This window comes from Thamnophis elegans, chromosome 12 (genome assembly GCF_009769535.1).
Source record: "Thamnophis elegans isolate rThaEle1 chromosome 12, rThaEle1.pri, whole genome shotgun sequence".
Lineage (NCBI taxonomy): Eukaryota > Metazoa > Chordata > Lepidosauria > Squamata > Colubridae > Thamnophis > Thamnophis elegans.
Window position 1 is genome coordinate 33775157 of NC_045552.1, and position 23113 is coordinate 33798269.

The 23113-nt window shown below is 42.0% G+C and overlaps 1 protein-coding gene across 10 annotated transcripts in view; it reads left to right on the forward strand.

Moving 5' to 3' along the window:
• Positions 1-23113, forward strand: part of ARHGEF9 (Cdc42 guanine nucleotide exchange factor 9) — a 384837-nt gene that overhangs the window by 322140 nt on the left and 39584 nt on the right. For all 10 annotated transcript variants that reach the window (XM_032228177.1, XM_032228179.1, XM_032228180.1 and 7 more), the window contains 2 exons: positions 2759-2991; positions 9090-9219. In XM_032228177.1, coding sequence (XP_032084068.1) covers positions 2759-2991; positions 9090-9219 — 363 coding nt within the window. The remainder of the gene's footprint in view (positions 1-2758; positions 2992-9089; positions 9220-23113) is intronic.

A 23113-nucleotide genomic window follows, 5' to 3' on the forward strand; every position in this document is an offset into this window, starting at 1 on the left:
TGTCACTAAATGAACTGTTGTAAGTGAAGGACTAACCCTAACCCTATATATACCACTTGCCAAGTGATTGAATTTTGATTTTTTGACTGCAAAGGTTGTAATTGCAGGGTCTGGTCATAAGGTCTTTCCAGCACATGGCATATAAGGGATGCTTGATCAGGGTCCACAGGATGGTCTGGGAGGCTGCACATCCTCTCACCACCTCTTTTTCCTCTTACCTTCTGGGAGGGGGCTTTGGGGTATCCAAGGCAGGACATCTAGAGTCAGTCAGAGTTTTGTTCCATATAGCATCAGCCTTGTGAACTCACAAGTTTCCTCTTTCCTCTATATATTCAAAATGGACAGTGATTAATATATATAGGTATATATGTGTATGTATGGGTGCAGGCATATATTTATGTACATATATGGCATGTGTATATGTATGTCATGTATGTGTACACTTTTGAGAGCAGGCAACAGAATTTCATTTTTAATGTGTGCCAGTGTGCCCACAGTAAAAAATGACAATAAAGGTTATCTACCTACCTACCTACCTACCTACCTACCTACCTACCTACCTACCTACCTACCTATCTATCTATCTATCTATCTATCTATCTATCTATCTATCTATCTATCTATCTTCTTGTGTCATGTATCTCTATCATCTATCATTTGTTTGTCTGTCTGTCTCAAGCCATTTTTTCAGTTGAATGGTCATTAAACAAAGGGTTATAAGTCGAGGACTATCTGTTCTGGAGAAATGGGATGGTTCTCTTGGCCAGGCTCCAGCATTTTTGCCTCAATGTAATCTTCATCCTGCAGATTTTTCCATAGCTCAAAATTGTTTTCAGTTGTTATCAGCCTGCTTTAAGGCTCAGTGGATGGTGGGCTGCTCCACAATAAAGCTGCTATCCAGCTGAACTGAAAGTTCAGGTTTGAAGATGCTCCTAGATCTGCCACAGCAGATGAATCTCATTGGGCGCTGCAGCACCTGTTGCTCAGCCTGTCACCATGCCAAGGATCAGCCAAAAGAACACTGAGAGCTCTTTCTCTCTCTCCTTGGAAAAAGGAGCCTCTCTGCCTGTCAGTGCAGATTTGCCCAAATCAGGCAGGGCAGATAGTTTACTTGTCATTTATGGACACTTTTCTTTTTCAGGATGGCAATTTTATCTTTCTTGGGTTTTTTGTTCGTTTTGTTTTGCTGGCTGGCTGGCCAACAGCCAAGGAGTCTCTCCAGTTATTCTTCAGTCATGTTTTCTGGTTCTCTGATTCACCTGAGCACCTGATATTGAGCATAGCTAGCCAATTCATAGTGCATTTTGATAGGTTTTCTTTTTTTAATGGATATTTAGATTCACCTGTCATCAGCCCTCTATCCCTAGTTGGACATTCAGACAAGAGAAGGTTAGTAGTCCTGGAGCAAAATTTATACTTCTATATTAGATTCCAGGAGAATCCCACAGAGTTTGCATACAATTTATTCCATACATACAAAATTTGATGGCTTGCTATCCTTAGAGTCACCTGAATTCAGAGTTTATACAGATAAGGACACAGGGGCTGTCACAAAGAAGAGAGAGTCCAGCTATTCTCCAGAGCACCTGAAGGCAGGACAAGAAGCAATGGATGAAATTCCCTGACAGAACAATAAACCAGAGGAACGACTTGTCTCCAGAGGTTGTGGATGTTCCATAACTGGAGGCTTTTAAGAAGAGATTGTACAGCCATTTGTCTGAAATTGTATAGGGTCTCCTGCTTGAGCAGGGGGTTGAACTAGAAGACCTCCTTTCCAACTCTCTTATTCTGGTTGAAAATGGCCTCTACAGCTCTCAGAAAGCTAAGGTCCAACTCTCAGTGCTAACAACCAGATGACTGCAAATAATATAAATCCTTCCATTCCCCACTATCAGTTAGAACTGAAGAAGCTTCCTGGGTGAGAAGAGAAATGCTTTCAAAAAGAAAAAGAAAAAAACCAAGAAAATCCAATTGTCTTTTGGAACAGCACCTCAGGACAACCATGTTGGAGAATCTCTTGATGACAGTTGATTAACGGTGTTCAGTTGTGGGTCCCACACTTTCAGACTTAGTCTGAACTGAATCTAGCTGAACTAGAAACAGGGCCCTTGGAGGAAAGAGTGTGGGATCTGAGTGTGGAAGGCTATTATGACAGCATTCTTGGGTTACTGAAAGCGTTAAGCAAAAAACCTCTTCTGTCCCTCATTAAATGCAGGCTATGCCATCACCTTCTGACATTCCAGAGGGTTGGATTAATCAAAGAGAGACCCAACCTACAACTAAGGAGAAATTTCCTGACAGAACAATTAATCAGGGGAACAGCTTGTCTTCAGAAGTTGTGGGTCCTCCATCACTGGAGGCTTTTAAGAAGAGATTGTCCAGAATGATATGGGGTCTTTGGCATAAGCAGGAGGTTGGACTAGAAGACCTCCAAGGTACCTTCCAACTCTGTTATTCTGTGTCTGGTTGAATGTTAGGAAAACCACCACAACAGAGAAGAAGCTTGACAGTGGGACCAACGACTGCACAAGGATTCAGGTTTTCATCCATAGAGATGTTCAAGCAGAGGCTTGAGAGTTGTCTGTCAGGAATGCTTTTAATTTAGATTTCTGCCCAAAGTATGGGGTTGGATATCATAGTCCCAGTGGCCTTTTCCAGTTGCAATTTTTTGTCAACCTGTTCGTTGTGATTGCAATCTGCCCTATAGCTACTTCTTTCTGATACATCTCACGCTCCCTGTCTGTTTTTCTCTCTGTAGCAAGACGGATTCTGGATCTACTCTGAGTACTGTAATAACCACTTGGATGCATGCATGGAGCTTTCCAAACTAATGAAAGACGGCAGATACCAGCACTTCTTCGAAGCTTGCCGTCTCTTGCAGCAGATGATTGACATTGCCATAGATGGTTTCCTGTTGACCCCTGTCCAGAAGATCTGCAAGTATCCTCTGCAGCTTGCAGAACTGCTCAAGTACACTGCACAGGATCACAGGTAGGTGTGTGTAGGAGGTGGGGTTGGATTCAGGGCTGGGAGGAGCAGCAAAGCAGGGAGATCTTCTGGGACTGTTGGAGATGGATCCTTTTTGTTTAAGCCATTTCTTTCCAAAACATGACTCTGGGATTTTCATTGCTAAGCGTGAGCTACTACCATAAAATAGAATTGGAATGGAAAGACAAATGACAGTCAACATCCACAATAGAGAAAGTGTTTGTAGGCATGGACTACGCCAGTAGTTCTTGACCTGTGTCTGTTTGGTCAGCAACTATTCAAAGTTATGATGGTGCTGAGCGAATGGTGGGTGATTAATTTATATTTCAAAATTCAGCCTCCATTTGGGTAGGTAGTTGTTTGTGAGCAGAGAAATGTCCCCTCAGAGAAATCAGCAGGTGAGTCTCTTGTTTTCCCACACACTAGCAATCATTTTTCTCTTCTGGCCATCTAAATTTACTCTATAAGATGCCATCTGGGTGGAAAGCCAGACTTCTGGTCCTTGAAACAAGGAGTTAGCATGGCACTGGTTGGCCCAGAGCCTCGTTCTCCCACGAAATCATTAAGGAAAAGCTACGGTTCCCCTCCAGTGAACCGTTCCATAGGATTAATCCATCGGCCCCAGCAGTCGTCCCTGGCCATTTCTCATCTGCCGTCGGGCTTCTGTCTGCAAAACCTTATTTTGTTAATGAGTGGATGGCAAGGGAGGGGAAAGCAGGGAGAGGGATACAGCTCCATTCATAAGCGACCTCTAAAAATTAAAAAGAAAACTTAAAGTGAGGGGATGCAACCGGGACAGGGAGCATAACTGAAAAGAGGAATGCTGAAAGCAGAGGTTGTCTTCCTTAGTTGAAGACCCTACCCAATGTAGGATGGGAGATGGCTTGGTTTACGAAAGGCAGTTGTTGGGCGGTGTGTCTGTGTGCATGTGTGTGTGAGAGAGAGAAAGAGAGAGAGCGAGCGCGCTGAAGATCAGCTGATTAGATTGTCCTCTGTTCTTTGCCCCAATCGGCAGTCCGGGCTGACTGGAACAGCTTCCCTCGAAAAGTTGTGGGAGCTCCATCACTGGAGACTGGACAGCCACTTGTCTGGAATGGAATAGAGTCTCCTGCTCAAGCAAGCAGTTGGACTAGAAGAGCTCCAAGCAGGGGTGAAATGCTACTATTCAGGCTGGTTCGTCCAAACCGGTAGTAAAAAATGCTACCGTTTGCCCGAACTGCTAGTAAAAAAATGCTTAACAAAGTAAAAAAAAGGTTCTGACGACCAGCTGTGCTGCGCGATGGTAGGAACTTTTTTTTGCTTTTTTTTAAGCATTTGGGGTCCATTTTTGCTCCCAGGAGGCTTCCCTGAGACCTGCTAGGCGAAAAACAGGTGGTGGGTGCGAAGGAAGGAAGGAAGGAAGGAAGGAAGGAAGGAAGGAGGGAGGAAAAAGGAGTGGGAGGTGAAAAGAGGGGAAAAGGAGGGAGGACCACAAACCTGGCACTTGATGCAGCTTCAGAGGATGCCTTGAAAGAGCACAGCAATCCAGGGCTGGAAGGTACCTGGGGATCATCTAGTCCAACCCCCTGCTCAAGCAAATATAGGCATGTGTGCTTTTGCCAGCCACTCACACAGAACCATCCCTTCTTCCTCCCCACCCCCAACCCTAACCAGTTGACAAAGCTGGAAAGGTTAGACAATTTTGCTGTTCAAGAATCTGAACTACTAACTTCCAAGGGAAATTAACAGGAATGAAGAATAGAAAGGAATTCACGATGGGCTGGTCTTAGATCTCTTGTGGGCGCACAGGGACTCATGACTGATGATGCTTTGACCCCAAGCTCAGGCTCAGCTTGGTCAGCTTCTATAGGATCTGCATTCATTTTATTCCCAAAAATTCACTTGACTGGCCCCAAGTAATTCAGCAATAGTAATCCCACTATAGCTGAGAGTAGATTTCAACTCAGATCTACCACTCATGTTCCCTAACCTTAACCACTCCATCAGCTTGATGGTTTGATTTTGGGGAGGGGGGTGACTTTCTGTGTTATATGACTATAGAAACTGTGATTTGTAACCCCAACTTGAGCTGTACGAAGCCAGTCACCGACTTCTGCTGGTTATGATCTCTGCTACATCTTATCTTTCAGTCTCTGTGTGTTTGGTAGTTGCCCTGTCATCCTTCTTCCTTCCTTCTCCCATTTAAAAAAAAAACCATACATTTGATTTGTCTGTGGAATTGCTCAGTGATCCAGGTCATGGTTATCCCGAAGGAGCTTTTTCCAAAGGCAACTAGAATTTCTTTGGGTTTTTTTTTCTGAAAACGCTTCTAAAAAATTGAAGAAGCTACTTGGATGAGAAGCGAAACATTTTTAAAAACAGCAAAAACAACAACCAGAAAGTCCAGTTGGTTTTTGGAAAAGCATCTTTGGGATATAAATTTTATAAGTCTATTATATATACTTATATTTTATAACTTTTAAAGAGAACATTAAAAATTAACACCCACTAATATAGAAGAAAGAAAACAAAGCAGAAAGAAAAGACCAAAGTGCGGGGTGGGGGGAACAAGAAAGAAGAATGGTTCTAGTTCAGATGGTATCAATCTTGTGCCTTTTCTTCCTTTGCTCCTTCTACTCAGGGCTTCTGTGGGCACTTTGGGTGGGGGCAACCCAGCCAGAAATAACAAAGGAGTTTCTTGGCAGGCGCTGATTGATGTGGCATTTTTCTGACATAATGCTGAGTGGGAACACAGCAGGTGTTTGTGGGAGGCCCACAGCCAACCTCCTGTTAAAATGAGCAGCTCTTTGAATGTAGAAACGTAAGAGGCCCCCTCTGCCCAGCTTCCCCCCTTGGGCCTCTGTCAGAAATGCTGAGGTGTTTGTCAAAGTTGTGAGAGGAGTAATGGCTCAGTATCCAACCCATCTCAGAGAGGCCGTGTTTGGAAACTGCTTGGAACTCCCACAACTCTTCCTAGTAACTTGCTCAGTTATTTACTAGTGACTAAAGAGAAATTTCCTCATGGTGAGAAAAATCAACCAGTGGAATGCCTTGTTTTCAGAAGTTGTGGGTGCCCCATCACTGGAGGCTCTCAAAAGGAGACTGGACAGCCATTTGTCTGAAATGGTATAGGATTTCCTGCCTGAGCAAGGGGTTGAACTAGATAACCTCTAAGGTCCCTTCCAACTCTGCTACTCCATGTTATTCTATGTTAGTTTTCATTTTGGGTCTGCTGAATTTGCTTTCAGAGCAGCTCTGGCGATAGGTTCTTGGGTGGAGTAGTATAGTCTTGTCTTTTGACAGGCAGGTCAAATTGATGTATATGTGAATGACTTCTCCGTTGTGCAATCATTGTCCATCAATTTGCATTCACCTTGGCTTTCTGGCTTCCTTTTGAACCCCAAGGAAAAATGTCAGGATGAAAGCAATCCCATAAACCTCTTTTAGACTGAGAAACATGGGCAGTTGAGAAGGAAGAATGAGCCATAGAAAATAATTCACCTTCAGGAGTGCAGTAACAGAAGCTCAAAATTACCACCAGAATGAATTTGAAATCCCTTCTCAGGGGCCATGAGAGTAAGGTGGAGAAAACAGGCTGTTGCAGAGAAGAGAGCAAGACAGAATTCAGCAGAATGTTGGTGGTGTAGGGCAATGTTTTCCAAGTTGATCCATGACTAATTGCCACATGGATTTCACAACATTAAGCTAGACCTGCTATCTGAGGTCAGTAAAGAAGTCTGGTGTAATTTAAATCAGACTGTTCTATTGAACTCCGATGTGAGGGGATACGTGACTGAAGATGTTCTCCAAAGATCACCTCTAGACTGTGGTCTTCTCCCAAAGAAACCTGATCAGCCTTTCCAAGGGGTCTCCAGATTTGTGGGTATCAACTCTCATCACACCTTGAAACTAAATCATACAATGATTGACAAAGGAAGCAACCATGCTCAGCCTCCCAAAGAGAAGGATTAGGGGAGACCTGATAACTGTCTTCCAGCACTTGAGGGCCACAAAGAAGAAGAGGTTGACCTATTCTCCAAAGCATGTGAGGGCAGGACAAGGAGCAATGGGTGGAAGCTCATCAGAGGGAGATGCCAACATTATGCCCTGATTTAATAATAAATTATGATGCCCCCAAGGAGGCAACTAGGTTTGTTCGTTCTCTCTCTCTCTCCCTCCCCCCCCCTCTCGCTCTGAAATCAATGGTATAGTCTTGCAATGGAAAATACAGCACAAGGTAGAAATCAATACAATTGACTCCAACACTTCTTTAATTTTTGTTTTGCAAAAGATTGATCCTTGCTCCCCCTGGCAGGACTCGCACTCACACTTGTGCCCACACAGACACACCCAGGCCATTGAATAAGTATTCATAAACACATTCTAGAGTTTAATTACCTGCAGAAGATTCTGTTACGAGAAAAAACACCGTGATGGGATCCAGTCCAAAGAAAGTAGATTAACGTTAACTTCTTTGCACTTTCTTAAAATACGTCTTCCCTTATGATTTTTTGTGTTGTATCCAATCTGAATCGGTCACCAGGATCAAAAGTTTATTCTTCTAAGCTTTCACATCCTTGGGAAACTTCTCTCTCTCCAGAGTCTGTGCACTGGGCTGTTCTATGCTATGTATTTATATGGGGCCTAGTTGTGGGTAACTTGTTAATTAGGGTGTTGATGGCCCACTATTATGTCCTTAGATATTGTTTCTTTATGGCTTCTAAGTATCAGATAAGCTAGATAAATCAGCACTCCTATTGACTGACAAGCGACCTCAGACATCAATCATTTCTCTTGCCTCAATTTGCAATGGGAATCCCTTTAGTGTTTCTCCTGGTGGGCTTTTCGAGGTTTTGCTGCCTTTGAGGTTGCAATAGATTCTCTTGCTGTTTGGGGCCTGTGTGTTTATGGCTTTCCACTTCTCTTGTAGACTCCCTGGCTGTCAACACTTCCTGTTATAAAAAGGCTTAGGGCAATACGAGTACAGAAAGCTAAGGGATTTATTTCACCCTAGAGAAGGGATTGCATAATTAAAGACCGGACATATGTCTGCAGATTGTTGATGATTTTGAAACAAAATAATACTACACTTACACATATGAGAAGGTCACCAAATTTTTCTTTTCTGTTGAAGAAATTCATTAAATGTCATCTGATTAAAGCAGGAATGCTGGAAAAACTTGTAGAATCATCATAACATAATTCCACAACCATAAAGGAGCTTGTTGTAGCCCATCTGAATTGAGTTTGGGATTGTCTGAAAGTTCTTCAGGACCCTTAGCTAAGTTGCTACTTCACTTAGCCACCATTGCATGATTCATTCAAGAAACCATAGCTAAGGATTCTTTAGCAGGACAAACCATTGTAGTCTTTGCTGGCTCTGGTGAGAACGTTCTCAACTGGAATTCAGGGGCCCATACTTCTGTGTGAAGATCATTTGCCAATCATATGGGATGAAGAAAGGACCACAGATCAGGGAAAGTGTGCAAGCTTCTAATGAAAACGAAGTAGAGCATAAAATAATGGAGTCAGAAGAGATCTTGGAGGTCTTTTAGTCCAATCTCCTGCTTGAGCAGGAGACCCCATACCATTCTAGTCCAATCTCTTTTTGAAAGCCTTCAGTGATAGAGCGCCCAGAACTACTGAAGTCAAGCTGTTCCACTGGTTGATTGCTGTCACTGTTAGGAAATTTCTACTTGGTTCTAGGTTGCTTCTCTCCTTGGTTAGTTTCCTTCTTTGTTTCTTGTCTTGCCATTTAGTGCTTTGGACAATAGTTTGACCCCCTTGTCTTTGTAGGAGCCCCTCAAATATTGGAACATGCTATCATGTCAGCCGTAGTCCTTCTTTTCATTAGAATACCCATACCCAATTCCTGTAACCATTCTTCATATGTTTAGTCTCCAGCCCCCTAATCATTCTTGTTGTATCAGGTTTAATTTTATAATTAAGGGCTAGGTAGCTAAAATTCTTTGGGGGACACTAAAGAACCACTGCCTACTTAGGCATAGATGGTTTGATCCAATTTTCCATGTGCATTTTGTCATGTTCCCAGGTGACATCTCCATTGTTCCATCGCTTCTGTGATTTTATAGGCTCTTCCCCCACCCCTTTTTTCTTCCCAGTGATTACCGGTATGTGGCCGCTGCGCTTGCTGTCATGAGGAACGTGACCCAGCAGATCAACGAACGGAAGAGGAGACTGGAGAACATAGACAAGATCGCTCAGTGGCAGGCATCCGTCCTGGATTGGGAGGTAGGCAGTCCTCCTTCCAATATTTCACTTCTGCCTGTGGCTCAGTTCAAGACTTCAGCGCAGATCAGACTTTCCTTTCCTGACAGCTGACCTCTGGGGATGTGTGTTTGATTGATATAGGCAATTTATGCCCTGCATTTTCATTAGGGAATGGCTTCCCCACTCTCCCCAAGTTGTGTTGCTTTGATGTCTGCATTGTAGACATTTTAGGGAGGGCCATTGCTCATTAGGAAACTCAGGGGTTTCTTTAGCTCAAGGCCTCCCTTCCCCGTTGAGTCCACCGTGGTTAAGTTAACTTGGGCAGATGCATGTGAAACTCCTGCAATGCGCTGATGTTTAATGAGCCTCATCTTTGGTTAGTTACAGCTACCACAGTTAAAATGCTTAGGGTTCTTTCCCTGTTTCCTTCCTTGGACTTTCACGTGTATTTATCTAAATTGTCCTTGCACTTAGAGCCTCCTTTTTCCCAGGAATTAAATGCTGTAGAGGAGAGATCTCTTCCTGCTTTTACTCCTACAACACTCCCACGAAGACAGATGAACCGAGAAGCTGTATCTGGTCAGCTGTCTTAGTCATAACACTATTAATAACTGTTTCTCAGGAGGTGAAGCTAAGAATTGGACTTCAGTGATTTACTTGGTTTTTATTGGGCTTTGGTTGAGAGCATCTTTTCAGAAGCCTGTGTTTACAGCTTGTGTACCATGGTCTTTTATTATTATTACAGGTAGTCCTCAAATTACAACAGTTCATTTAGTGACTGTTCAAAGTTACATCATTGAAAAAAGGACTTATGACCATTTTTCACACTTGCGTCCGTTGCAGCCTCCCCATATCATGCGGTCAAAATTCAGACAAGTGGCAACTGACTCACATTTATGATGTGGTTGTCGTGTCCTGGGCAATGTTCCCTCTAATTTTTTTTCAGTGTGAGCGGAAAAGTATAGTGTGTGAGCTGCACAGTTTCATGCCTGAGCACCTAAGAGAGCCACAGTTTGAACTGCTGTCGCGTCTGCTGGACATTTGCGCAACCTTCCAAGCGTCAAGCGCCAATTGCGAGCGAGGTTTCAACCCGATGAATGCCAAACATGAAAAGTGCCACTCAAACACTATACTTTTCCGCTCACCCTGAAAAAAAAAAGGCTCTCTGCTCAGCTTTTAGATTGTTAGACTGGCTAGAGAGAGACATGGCACCAACAGGGTCCTGGGTCCTGGCATTTTGCAGGCAACCTGTCCTCTCACATTCCTTTGGAATGCAACCCATCACATGTGAATTAGATTTTGCCAATTATCCTATTAAAAGATAACGCTATTATTCTAAAATACGATTAACTCGATATTAAAAACTGTAAATATGTAATGCTGATAAATAATAGCAGTAATTGTTATTTAGTATGATTAAAATCAGTATTGATATATCAATATAATATCTATCAAAATTGATAATATACACTAAAATAACAATACAAATATATAATGTGGAATATAAATGTAATAAATATAATATATAAATGCAACATAAATGTAATAAAATAATTTATCATGAAACTCTCCCCCTTTAAAGTAGTAAGATCAATTAAATAGTCTAGCAAGTTTGGACAATATGCTATATGTTATGTTACTTAAGAATATATATACCTCAGAATCAGATACAACATCCACATCATTTCCAACTGAGTCAATAAAATCATATGCCATGCCAAAACTATTTTAAATAAAGATATGAAATTAATCAAGTATTGCATTTATTTTTCAAAATGAATGTACAATTTTTTTATTATTTAAGTTTTGTACCCTATCTTTTCTAACTAACGTTAACTTTAAAAAGATGTTACATCAGACTACAATACAAGTAATTAAATGAAGACTAAAATAAGTGTTTTGGCATATTGAGCTTTTTATATTTCTTTCTTATATTTCTTCCTTAGTTGAGAACTTGCTCCTCAGCTTACTTATGCATTAACTGTTTGTTGCTTTTATGGTTTATTCATTCACTGCTCCATCTTCAGTTTTTTTCACAGGGGGCAGGGCTTCCTTCCTTCCTTCCTTCCTTCCTTCCTTCCCTCCCTCCCTCCACTCCTTTGGCCACCAATTTTGATCCAATTCTCTCTCTCTCTCTCTCTCTCTCTCTCTCTCTCTCTCTCTCTCACACGCACACACACACACACACACAGGTTCTTTGGGGGGGGTTGAATTACTCCGCCTCACTGCGCAAAGTCGGCTCAGCATGTGTTCGGCCCCCACTTACGCCGAATCAAATCCGTGGCCGGCGGGACCAGGGGGTTGCATTTCAAAGCCGCCAGTCCTCTTGCTTCTTCTCCTTCACCGGCAAAGCTCCCGCTGGCTTCCCCGCCCGTGGCAGTGGTGCCTCTCCCTCCACGCGGAGCACCTGAGCTGGCTCCCACGTTATCCCTCCCCCTTCCTCCTCTGCCGTGCTTTTGAGGTCGCGGGAGCTAGTAGGAAAGCGGCGGAGGTGGAGGCGGCGGCAGGGATAACCCAGAGCGGGGGCACCAGCGGGAGCTTTGCTGGTGAAGGAGAAGAAGCAAGAGGACTGGCGGCTCATCAAAACAAGTCTGGGGAGGTCCTTTGCGGGGGGCCAGTTCTAGCCGCCTGCAAAGGACTTCCCCACGTTTGCTTTGGTAGAAATCTCTGCGCGGCAGTTAGAAACTGCTGCGCGGGGATTTCTTTCCATGTGCGCGGCTGCGCAGGCGCGCACCTTAGAGGCAACAGTGGTCCTGGGTCATGTGATCCCTTTTTGCAACCTTCTAACAAGCAAAGTCAATGGGGAAGCCAGATTCACTTAACAAACATGTAACTAACTTAACAACTGCTGTGATTCACTTAACAACTGTGGCAAGAATGGGGCAAAGCTTACTTAACAAATGTCTCGCTTAGCAAGATAAAGTTTGGGCTCAGTTGTGGTTGTAAGTCAAGAACTACCTGTATTACAGTACACTGCACAGCCAGCCCGATGTTTAGACTAGATTTGACATTTTTGGTCCACCTATCGAGTCCTTCCGAAGGACCCAGGATAGGCAGGTGTTCTTCTTTCATGGTGTCAAAGGTCTCATCATCGCAGGATGTAAGCTGTTCTGACTCAAGCTGCCTTTTGCAATTGACAACTGGTGAGTTTGTCAAGGCTGGTGCTATTCAAATGGTGCTCCGGATATTTTGAGATTGCACCCAAGGCACCTATGACTATTGAGGATAGTAGTAGTAGTAGTAGTAGTAGTAGTAGTAGTAGTAGTAGTAGTAGTAGTAGTAGTAATATAAAATGAAAATAAAAAGTAGTGGGACAAGAGAAGAGAAAAAAAGGGGGAAAAGAATAAGAGGAGACAGAAAGCATTGACTTCCAATATTTTTCAGTGTAGTAAAATAAAAATAATTACAGCCTCAATCTTTTTACTTAATAACTACTAGCTATTTTTTATAACAAGCTAGTGAGTGAACATTTCATTTTTAAGTACAAAATACAGAAAGGGTTTTGTAGAGACAAAACTATTCTTTTCTCTACTTAAAGCGGTTAATGTTGCTCTTTCTGCTCCTTTTCCTATCAATTCTTCCTTTGTGGGCTGGGTGTCCCTCTGCTGATAGCATCATCTGACCTAAGCCTGCTTCACAGAAGCTACATTTGTGGACGTGTGACTTGAACCACTCATGTCTTGATCTTCATGGTGATGAATTAACTTGATTTCTACATTACTCTTCTCTCATTGCAATTAAGACAATTAGCCATTTATAACTTAGGACACAAATCTTATCTTGGTCTACTAACATGTTGAGATGTGATCTCTATGCTCTTCTCTGGATACACCTAATTTGAGCAATTTCTCTATATTTAAAAAAAGAAACTCTCTTAATGTGATTCTGTTTTAACCAAGTCATTAGCTGAAAATTTTGCAGGCGCAAGTCTAGTGTTTGAAACATCCTTGCCTCTTGTGAACCATACCCGAAGTACCGTATTTTTCAGAGTATAAGACGCATCAAGATTTTGAAGAGGCAAATTTTAAAAAAGGTTTTTGCAGTCTGCAGCCCTCCCAAAAATGGCCCATTTTTCGCAAAAACTGGTCTGTTTTTTGTCAAAAAAGGGCCTTTAGGAGGCTTATAGAGGGATCATGGGGGCTGGCGGGGGGCAAAAACAAGCAAAAATGTTTCTCTCATTTCTGCCCCCCCCCCAGCCCCTAGGAGCACTCTGGAAGCCTCCTAAAAGCTATGCATAGCCATTTTGATGAAGGGGGCAGAGTTTCAGGAGGCCAAAAATGCTGTATTCAGTGTATAATAAGACGCACCCAGATTTTCACCCTCTTTTTTGAGGGAAATAATACTCTGAAAAATACGGTATTTATTCCAAAGATTATTGGAAGTCCACTTCTTTCTATCCAGGACATGGCATATAAGCGCTGCTTGACCAGAGTCTGCAGGATTGTGTGGGATGGAATGGGACAAATAGCCACGGCCAACTTGCTGTAGGACAACCCAACATATTTTATATGTTTTAATTTTTGTCATTCACTTTTTATTTTGTCCTCCTTTGGCATCCTTTCTTTAAAGGATTCTATTCCACTATTTCTTCGGTATTAGTGTAACTTTTGTTGCGCAGTGAGTTGGCTGTGGCGAGTTGTTCACAGCAAGTTGGCTGTGGGGAGTTGTCCATTGTGGGTTGGCCAGGGTGAATTGTCATAGACCTCATCTGGGATGCTACACATCTTCTTCATGACTGGTTTTCTTTGTTACCTTCTGGGAGGGGTTTCAGGGTATCCAAAGCAGAGCCATTAGATTCTGGAATACCTTTGTACCATAGAGTATCCACCCTTTTAACTCCCAAGACTCTTTTTCCCCCTATGTATTCAAAATGGACTGTGGTGTGGGGGGGGGGGTGTTGGGGGGGGTGTACAGCATATGTGTGTGCATGTGTGACTTGAGAGTAGGCATCAGAATTTCATTTATAATATATGCTTATGTATAGACAGAAAAAAAATGCAATAAACATTATCTTATCTTATTTTAGTCCAGAGTGGACTGTCTATCTTTTTGTGACTTAAAAACAAATCCTGTAAAGGTTAAAAGAGGGTAAACTCATATTTAAAAAAACACTGAGTAAAATCACAATCATTATTCTCACGATCCAATTCCCAACACATTTTTACTTAAAGCTAGTGTAGTAAATGGCTTAACGAATATATCAGAGCTATGCTTTAGTCAGGCAAAATTAGCTGTCTCATTTCCAGAGAGATGAAATGGCCTTTGTTTTATTTCTTGTTGCACTTCTAATATGTATGTAATATCACATGTTTATCAGGCTTTGATCAGCCAGGAATCTAATACAACTTTTCTCACAAATCGTAGAATATTCTTATGTTTATTTCTTTATTTCTTATTCTTATTTCCAATGTATGCATTCTTGAAATAATTTTTTAAAGGTAAAGCTTTATTTACCTTTAATATTTTCTTTCAGATATTCCTTATTTCAAAAGAGCAGTGACTTTGTTGTTCATGTTCTACACATAATTAAAACTAATATGAAATAAATATTTTATTTGGATATTTGTTAGTTGTTAGTTAGTTGCCACCTAATTGGCATATGTTAATTATTTAATTTAAATTAAAAGATGTGATTGGTGGGGATTGGTGGGAGGAACTGAAATTGGCAGGAGGGGGAGTTTCGGCAGGAGAGGGGGGCATGATTAACTTGCTTTTCTTTCTGTTTTTACTCCTTTGCATGTTTTAATGCAAATAAGGAATTCTTTTCTTAATGGAGATTAACTAAGTGTCTTGGTTGTTGTCTTTTTAGAGCCTTGTTGATTCTTTAATATTCACCAGAGCATCATATATGGATATATAACTTGAGAACAAATGGAGAAGGACAGGACTAGTTATGCCAAATTAATTATGGATTATTACTTCATTAAAGGAACAGCACTAGAAACAAGATAGTCAGGGAACTGTTTGCAGGGAACTAATGTAAGATAAGAACAAAACAGAACAAATCAACAGAGTTGGAAGGGACCTTGGAGGTCTTACTTTGGAGGCGTCTACTGTTTAGTAGATGTTTTAGTAGTAGATGTTTCATATGTTTTAGTAGTAAATTTCCTTGTTAGGAAGTTTCTCCTTAGCTCTATGTATTGCTTCTCTCCCACTTTCCATCCATTGGTTCTTATCTTGCCTTCTGCTGCTTTGGGAAATAGGTTAACCTAATATAGAACAGAGAATATTAGTTGGAAGGGTCCTTGCAAGTTCTCCAGTCCAACCCCCTGCACAAGCAGGTGACCCTATACCATTTTAGATAAATGGTTGTCCAGTCTCTTCTTAAAAGCCTCCAACTTCTGGAGGCGAGCTTTCCATTTGTTAAATGTTCTTACTGTCAAGAAATTTCTCCTCAGTTCTTGATTGCTTCTCTCCTTGATTAGTTTCCATCCATTGCACCTTGTCTTGCCTTCTGAGTGCTTTGGAGAATAAGTTGTCCCTCTCTTCTTTGTGGCAGGTTCTCAAATATTGGATCACTGCTATCATGTCACCCCTAGTCTTTCTTTTCACTAGACTAGACATACCCAATTTCCGCAACCTTTCTTCATATTTTTTAGCCTCCAGGCCCCTAACCATCCTTCTTGCTCTTCTCTGAATTCTTTCCAAAGTCTCAATGTCTTTTTTTAAAAATAATACAATAGAAAAACCTCTTAACTCTATATCATCTTAGGGTAAGAAAAGAATAGCACCAAGATATTTAGTATTCATGAGAAGATGGAAAGTTGCAAGTTGACCTTTGAGCTGGATCGATAACTATTTTAGTTCCGTCATTATTAATACTGTGAGAGGTAGGTTTTTAGAGCTATGGCGCCCATCCAACTATGCAGAGGTGTCCCCACCCCACTTTCTCCTGCCTTACTTAACAATTCAAAGCTACCAATCTCTGGGAGAAAAAGAAGCAGCTGCATTATGGAAATGAGTGGAGATGAGATTAACCAGAATTCACCATTGAAACAGGAATATAATTATAACAATATAATTTTGCTCTGGAATTTTAGGGCATAATTAGCTGTACAGGTGCAGCTTCCAAGAAATGTTCAGTTGCTAGTGGAAATAAGTAATTTTCTGTTGGGATGAACCAACTGACAGAAGCTGCCTTTGAAATGGATTGGGGCAACCCAGTCAGGGAAGTTGCCTCTTTCCAATGGCAGTTCTGTCTTTTTAGGAAATTGTGTGTTGGGCCCCAAACCAAGAATGGCCCATGGCAGTTCTTCCAATCCGACGTCTTTATTGTTTCAGACTCACAGACAAAATCTCACTAGACAGAGGAGTCCACTATCTGCATCTACAATGTACTTTATGGGCTATTATGTAGGGACTGTCTTCACCCTCTTCCTCTCACACATGATCACTGGACTGAGTTGCCTCTTGTTCCTTTGAAATAAATCCCCTTCCTCCTGGGAATCCCCCTCAAAACACTTATGACTTCACCTCCTGGAATCCCTCAGCCACCATGGGTGGGCTTCAACTCCCAGAATTCCACAGTCACCATCTGTCATGTCCCAAACCAGGAACCATCTTTCCAAGCTGAGTTATTTATTGTTTTCACCCCTGTAGACCAAATCTTTCTAGCGAGGACTCTACTTTCTGCATGTACAGAAATACTCTGGGAATTAATAGGGAGGGACTGTCTTCACCCTCTCTCTCACACACAGGTGGTCTCTCGGCTGAGTTGTCTCTTCCTCCTCTGGAATCAATGCCCTCCCTGGTGGGAATCCTTACTACATTCTATTTATTGTGTTGAGTTTCAATATGAAAGCATCTACTGTCCTGTTACATCTTTCTACATAAAAGATATGTCCATAATCTCTTTAGAATTATCTTCTTATAGTCCATTCTTCTCCTGTTTGCTCGGTAGCAGGATGACCCTAAACCTTCTGGGCAAAGACAGACTTTTCATAGAATAAAAAATTGAAAGAAAACTGAAACGGAAGCCGTTCCCCTCTCCCCTGCCCCCTTGTTGAGAAGCCAGTTTTCCCTATTTTTATCTCTGACTTCCATTCCACCCCATTGTGTTGCTGATGCTCCACATCTGGACATATTCTGGGGTTACCATAACCCAATTATGCCCACCCAAACTCACCGCTCTTTGGCTGTGAATATGTTCAAAATCTGAAGTCAGAACAAGACACGAAACCTCTTTGTATGGAGAGAGGGAGGCCTTGGAGATCAAGATGGCCTGAGTCACCTGCAGGTTTGACAACTACATTTTCAGCTGGGATATCCAGATAGGGTCTGGTTCCTAAGACAGGAATGGGAACCCAGCTCTGACTTTTATCTTCCCTTAGCCTTATTGAGTATTTAACAGGCAAAAGGGAGAAAGGCCTAAAAGAAAGACCTTCAGGTTCAAAAAAAAATTGCTGGTAGGTTTGGTTGGAACTCTCCCAGCAAGGGCAAGAGAATGGATGCCTTAGGACAGAGCAGTTCTCTGTTATTCTGTTATCAGCACGACCAGTGCCATGGAGATATGTATGTACTGTGTGCATGTATGTATTTATTTATTTATTATTTTGTTTTTCCCATTCACAAAAATATATCGGTTCTCACAGGCTAGAAATTTAAAATAATATCAAAGCTACAAACGCAACCTGCGTGCAGAGCATCAGTTCCACCATATGGTGGAATGTTGACTCTTGGTTCTAAGGCTGGAAAAGCAAACAACAATGATGCCCAGTGCTGTGTGTCCCTAGTGGTTTGGGGTGCTCCCCCCTAAGTTGGTCCATTGCCAGAGTTGAAGTTGAATCTAACCAACGTCTGCAGTAAAAATAAATGCAGTCTTACTAAGGCATTATCAAGTGATACTAAAACTTCATTCTTGCTCTTGATTCTATCCCTCTGTTAATGCAGATGTGCGTCTTCTCATCTAGAGTAGCATTTCTCAATGTTGGCAACTTCTATGTGCTCCCCTCTCAGCATTCTAGAAGTCTAGCTCCATGTATCTTAAAGTTGCCAAGGTTGGCACATCCCTTGATGAATTGGCTTGTCTGAAAGAAACACAAAGATACATTACAAGCTTATTTTCCTAGCCACTTCTTATGTTCATTTTCATTGTTGAGTCTTCTTGGTAAGAAAGGCACTGAGATATCTTTCTGCTGGCTATTGTTCCTTTCTTCTGATTAGCACATCTAATTAGTATGACATGACCCCTCTGTATTACATCCTAATTCACTTCTATATTCTCATTCTCTAAGTGGTTTTTTGGCATGTCTTGGTATTATCAGATTCTAGGGAAATGACTAACTGTACAGAAATGTAATTGGTGCTGTCCCTTTAAATTGCTTCTGTCTCCCACTTCTTTCAGTTATTTGTGACGCCCCTAATGAAAACCTCTGTGCTGTTAATTATGTAACATACGGGAGAGCAATGCCGCATCATTAAATCCAGAGGTCAGTGTGAATAAAAATGTGATACACGCAGCCAACATCCTGTTTTTCAACGTTCAGGCAGCGTGATGAGATAGGACCCCCCAGAGTGGTGGGGAAAGGGGGGCGGGGGGAAAGCCTTGCTCCCCTCCCCAACCTACTGCCAGAAGCAGTATGAAAAAGAGAGGGGTCATTGCTCCATCCCTCTTCTTTTCATTCTGCTCTTTCTGTCAATCTGGTAATCAGCTGCTCATTAGCGCACAAGAGCCCCAGTGATGCTTTGCAGAATAATGCAACCCAAAGCAAGGCTGCCTGGTTCCAAGCAACCTGGCCCCTCTGGGGAGGAGGAACAGCAGCTTTGGGGGTGTTTTTTTGCACAAGCAGTTTGGTCATCTGTGAGACTTATTTGGAAAATCCACTCTTATGGAGTTCTTTTTCCCCTCATCTGGATCATTATCTGAGGCTGTAGAGGTGAGGAAGACTTATTTCCACTGCTTAAATCCTGCAAGAAAAATTAGGGGTTTGTGATCAAGAGAAAGGCCTTAGAGATGATTGTGTAGTCATTGAATTATAAGATTATAATTATAATTAGGAGACCTTGGAGGGCTTCTATTTCAATCTCCTGTCCAAGGCAGAAGCCCTTAAACTGTCCCAGACTATGAGGGAAGGAGTGGAAGAGCCTGGGGCAGAGTTAAAATTGGATTAGCCTAGAATCCCTACAGTGTTACAAGTGGACTAAGACCACCACCACACCTTGAATTCCATGGACCCTTATCAAGCTCCAAACAGGTGCTGACCACCGGATGAGAAGATTATTCCTGTGTGTAGGTTTTTAGCAATAAATCAGTTTAATTCAATGGGGACCTGGTCTTTTGCATCTGACATGGACAATCTTGAAAACCATCAATGATGGTATCAAGTATCCACAACTGCAGGAAACAAGCTGTTCCATTGATTCTCACTGTCAACGATAGATGAGTTTGGTTGGAAGGTCACTTTCAAGAGGGCCATTTAAAAGGTGGAGGTTTAGCATAAAGGCCGAGCCAGACAGAAGCCTGCAAAGTTTGATTTTGATCCTCTGAGCAACAGGTGAGAAGGCATCCATTATCTTCAGGTTGGAAGGGGAACATTTAGGCTTTGCATAGACAAGGTAGTTGTTAGGGCCCCATCTAGCATTGAGGCCACCTCCCAGGACTACAGAAGCATTTGAATTCATCAACATTAGATCAGTAGCAGATGTTTCCTGTTCAGTTCAGTGATCTGGGTTTTGTGTCTCATTGGGAGCAAATAAGAATTTATTATCAGCAGGGTAATATAGTTAAATTGGATTAACACTGCCATAGTGTCCGGCTTGAGTGGATGGATTGTGATCACTAGGAGGCTTGAAGGGGGACAGTTGTCCTCAGCAAAGTTGTTGGTCTTTAGAGCCTCTTTGAAGTTGATCTCTGAGTCTTTCCTTTGATGTCCAAGAAAGAGATTGCTTCAAGGAGGGTGAGCCTTGCTCTTAAGAAACAGGTGTCCCATCTGAAACTGGGCAAGATTTAGATGCATTTGTTTAAGGGCTACAGGTGATTCATTGCCCCTGAGATAACTTGTTATTTTAACAAGGCAAGCCACTAGTATAGAAAATTAGAGCAAACACCACTCCCTTCTAACACTGATTATGTTAGCTAGTTTGATAATGAAACATTTGCAAGAAAACAATCAAGCTCAGAGGGCACCAAGGACCCCACAGCATTGGACTGTTGTTTACCAAGCATTGCAGATATGCCAATTTCTTCCTCCATCACAATGAAATGCCCGAAGTAAAGATTATACCATTTTCTTCTGTGTATTCTTGTTTTTTTCTCTAGCAGTTATCCCCGAGGGCCACACGCATCTACTTGGCACTGCATTGGAGAAAGTTATTCTTAGATATAGACATTTGCATATTCATCACTGCTGTGGAGTCAGTGGGATTTTGCCATTCACTACCACTAATAATAATATTTAACTGCGTCACTATCACAGTAGCATTCTCAGGTTTCCTTTATGGTAGCATTTGAAAGAATCCAGGACTTTCTAAATGCTGCTTCCCCAGGGAAATAAGGAGATTTTACATAGCATCTGATATCTGGGTCAAGGAGATAAAGTACTGGGTATTTTAGCAGCTAAATTGGTTGTTCTTGGAGATGGATAGGGATGGACTGGGTCTCTTGGCAGCTTTTGATTCCAAGGACCATGGCTGCTTCTGGAGCAGCTTCAGAGACTGAGAGGCGAGATCTCTGTTTTGCAGTGTTTTTCATCCTCCTTCATGGCTAATTCCAGTGAATGTCAGTGTGGGAGAAGAAGGTCCAACCTTAAACCATCTTCTGCTCTGTGTGGTTCCTCAGTATTTGGGTCTCTCTTTGCTCTTCTTTAACCTGAAAATTTTGGGTGAGATCATTTGGCAGAATGGGATGCAGCACCATTAGCATCTTCATGAGGCACACTTGCACATCTCCACCCCTGATCAGCTGTGTGCACATGCGCCTACTATTCACATGCCCCCCTTGCACTGTGCCAGGTCATCAAGGTGGAAAGGTTAGAGACCACTGGTCTAGAGGATGTGGGAATCAAGATGGGAGGAACTGGCTCCAACTCAATGCTAGCTTGATGGATTGACTTGGTTTTTTTTGGTCTCCCTTGATTCTGAGAGATTCAATGGGAGATCACTCCCCTGAACTTGGTCGGCAATTTAGGGTCCTCATGGATTCACTACTCTTGCTGAAGAAATAGGTAGCTGTTGTGACTCAGCAGATGTCTGCTGTGAGTCTTTTCGGGATACAAGATTCATTATGCAGCTGGGGCTGGTTAGAGGCAAGTTTGGAGATAAAAGGACGGATGCCGCCACGCCCTAGTCACAGGAGTCAACGTTCCTTCATGCGTTCTTTGATCCTTGATCGTGGTTTCTTTGCTGTACACTTGGAAAAGTGGTTTGATTTCTGTAACCCTGATTTGTAGAGACTTTGGAAGAAGGGCTTTGCTTTCATTTGATTCACCTTGTATTGAAGTAAGAAAGGTTTGTGTTTCAGTCCATTATCTTCTGGCAGAGACTTTAATTAGTTTATTTTTGGGCTCGAAGCCAGTTTGAATTGAGAACTGATAAAGAAAGTTCCTTTTAAGTTTATTTGTCTTGCAGTTTGTTAAGAGCCGTGAAGGGGGGACAGAACAGGTAGCCATCCTAGCTAGGTGGACCTTTACACAGATCTACCTTGTGCACCACTTGTGCTCATTTCTGGATAGGGAGGCCTTGTTCATTGTCACTCATGCCTTGATGCTTCCTAGGTGCATTACTGAAATATGCTCTACCTGGGGCTGGCCTTGAAGACTATCCGAAATTACTATTGGGCCAGAATGCAGCAGCTTGCACAGTGCTGAGAGCCCCTCAGTTTGCTGCTGTTGAATTGTACTGGCTACCAGTTTAACCCATAGGCTTTGGAATTAGGTAAGGCTGGAGCTCAGTGACTGTGATATTTTTTTTATCTATTGGGAAGTATTAATTTAGACCTAAGAGTTGGTTTTTTGTTTTTATTTATTTAGGTATTTTTTTTTGTATTAACTTTGTTTTTTAATGTTCTTATTACTGCTGCTGTGAGCTGCCCAGAGTTACAGCACATAAGATGAGCAGTTCTCTAAGTCTCTTAAATAAATGGACAATCCAGGTTCTTCTTCCTCCTGCTTGTCCTTAAATGAACTCTGGTTATCTCTAGCTTCTGAGACACTGCATGAGAGTCCTTTTTAAAAAGATACTGAAAAACAAGCACTGGGGATTGGAATGTCCCCTTCTTTTAAGGGTTCAGCAGAGCTGCATTTAATTCACACAATTGTGAATTAAAACTGTCTTGGAAGTCAAATAAATTATCTCTGGTGTGAATTTGGTACCTATATGAAGTCAGCTCAAAGGATATGATGGAACCAGAAGACAAAGTGAGATCCAATTATAAGAAACTACAGAGTTATGACAGAGCTTTTCAGCACCTTGGACAGATCATTATGGTAGAGTTCTCTTGGCAACATAATCTGCCTTCTGAAGGCTCCCTTATTCCACTTTTGGAAGATTTAACCATGTCTATGACCACTCATAAAGTAGAAGATGATCTTTAGAGGCTTTCTAACTTTGAGAAATGTGTTAAAGTCAGATCCTTACTAGACTTGAATGATCCTTACTAGACATCAGTTCTCTAGATGATTTTATTTTATTTTTATTAAATTTATATCCTGCCCATCTGACTAACAGCAACTCTGTTACTTTCCCCCCTAGTATCCTCAGGGTCATAAACAGGGTCAAGGTTAGACAATGTGGTAGTCAGATTACATCTGGACAATGACCATAATTGGACCATAAAAGGAGCCATGGTAGTGCAGTGTTAGAATATAGTATTTCAGGCTGACTCTGCATTCCACTGTCAGCAGTTTGATTCTGACCAGCTCAAAGTTAACTTAGCCTTTCATCCTTCCAAGCTCCTAGGAAATGCTGACTCTGTAAACAG